The sequence below is a fragment of the Camelina sativa genome, unplaced genomic scaffold, assembly GCF_000633955.1.
Source record: "Camelina sativa cultivar DH55 unplaced genomic scaffold, Cs unpScaffold00621, whole genome shotgun sequence".
In the NCBI taxonomy this organism is placed as follows: domain Eukaryota; kingdom Viridiplantae; phylum Streptophyta; class Magnoliopsida; order Brassicales; family Brassicaceae; genus Camelina; species Camelina sativa.
In genome coordinates this window covers 18,293-20,187 of record NW_010921764.1, presented here as the reverse complement: position 1 = coordinate 20,187, position 1,895 = coordinate 18,293, and the positions used below count along the sequence as shown (strand labels likewise).

Below are 1,895 nucleotides of genomic sequence, written 5' to 3'. Positions count from 1 at the left end.
CAATGAAATCATCTTACTCCAGCTTTCTGCTTCTTTACCTCACTCCTTCCCTCTATTTTATAGACTAGTTATCATCAACTCCGCGATGATCATCGAACCTTGAATTCGGCAGAGTGTAGGGACGGCGCCGACCCCACCTCCCACCTCTTATTATATTCATTTGATGTTGTTTTTCTTTAATCAAGTCAGCGATTCTCCCAACTCCAAGAAAACTCTTGGAGAGGTTATGGTCAACTTACGAGACGCACATGCTTCCATCCTAAGCACTACCTGATACTTGCATATAATAATAGTAATGACTAATGACAAGAGAAAAGAAAACAAATAAACAATGCAAGAATCACATGACGCCAAAACGAACAAAAGATGGCATTGAAATCACCACCCATCCAACTCACCTTCATCCCTTAAACCTCGGAATCATCACATAACATAGTCAGGACTCAAGGGCACGCCTATGTATAGTATATATTAAAAGCAAGAAGTCATTCTTCCACCAAAACAGGCCTTGACTTTGCGTCCACGAATATAGTACAGCCGACCAAATCAAGTAAAGATCTCCGAGTGAATCATAAAACTATTTTAATGTTGACTCCAAGCATTTTGCTGTACCAGATTTGTATTCAATACAGTCCGGAACCTCAGATCAGCAGTACCTTTGGAGAATAATGTAGTTTTATGCCTAGTGTCCCAGTCTCAGATATGAGAGGATCACCATTGTTCACAGTATCATTGCAACAGTCACAACAAAATTGACTGATAAACCTCAAGCATAATTTGACACCTTATGCCACCAAGAAAATGCTAAATCTACCACTCTTCTCACTCAAGCATCTTATTCATTGAACTTGCAATTAGTATTAGAATGCATGAAAACAGGCAATGACCCTTGGCATGAATAGGGGGGGCTCAATCTATGAATTACATCTACAAGTACACTTTTTAGAAGACAAAGGAGAAGACTTGATATCAGACTCCAAGCAAAATGGAAAACACTCACAAGTTGAAGTAGGAAACTCGCAGATTGATTATCTCTTCCAAGCTTGTTATTACAAGTAAAGAAAACATTTTTTATGGAGACGGCATACCTAAATAAAAGCAGTGCGTAAGTGATAGGACAATCAGAAGGTTTTCTCGACTGGTTTCTTCTTGAATATGGCTTCCCAAGCCAAAGACGGAAAGGGGGCCCTTTTGTCCATGAACTCCTTGACAGCCTTAGCATTAACAGCAAATCCTTTTTGGTTAAATCCATCGATAGCCAACTGAGCTTGTTCGACGCCCATTTCTCTGCACAATGCATCAACCAATCCAACGAAAGTGGGGACGTTGGGAGAGTGACCAGCGTCGAGCATCTCACCACAGAGAGAAACAGCATCATCTAGCATGTTGCAAGTATACAATCCCTGAACCAAGACACCATAACTGAAGGCATTTGGGGAGATCCCATTGGTCTGCATTTTCCTGAAAATCCTCTTAGCGTCCTCAATTTTATGAGCCTTGCAAAAGCCCTCGACGACAGCAGTGTAGATAACGACCTCAGGGATTGTACCCTTGTCACGCATCAACCCGAAAAGCTTCATGGCCTCCTGTACAAGCCCATCTTTGCAGAGGCCGTCAAGCATGGCGACGGCGTTAGGAATGAGACCTCCTTCCTTCATCTTCTGGAAGATCTCATCGGAATCTTCAGGCAGGCTTGTTTCTTCCTGGGGGTTTTGTTCCGTTTTGGGGGGTTCCTGATTGACTCCGAGTTTGAACTGCTCGAGGAAGCCATGGTCAGACAGAGTATTATTATCACCCTTTCCAAGGTTGTGGGCTTGTCTGGCGGGTGGAGGATCTCTATGAGAGTTGGTGGAGGATCTCTCCCCTCGCAAGGGTCTGTTGGGTAAAGGCTCTGG

At 43.2% G+C, this 1,895-nt stretch overlaps 1 protein-coding gene across 1 annotated transcript; it reads right to left on the bottom strand.

Moving 5' to 3' along the window:
* Window positions 1-562: 562 nt before the first annotated feature.
* Window positions 563-1,895, bottom strand: LOC109131588 (pentatricopeptide repeat-containing protein At4g38150-like; the record flags this gene model as incomplete). Its single annotated transcript, XM_019242728.1, is given in 1 exon segment — window positions 563-1,895. A coding segment is annotated over 1 exon segment (774 nt), but the record flags the coding sequence as incomplete, so codon positions are not given.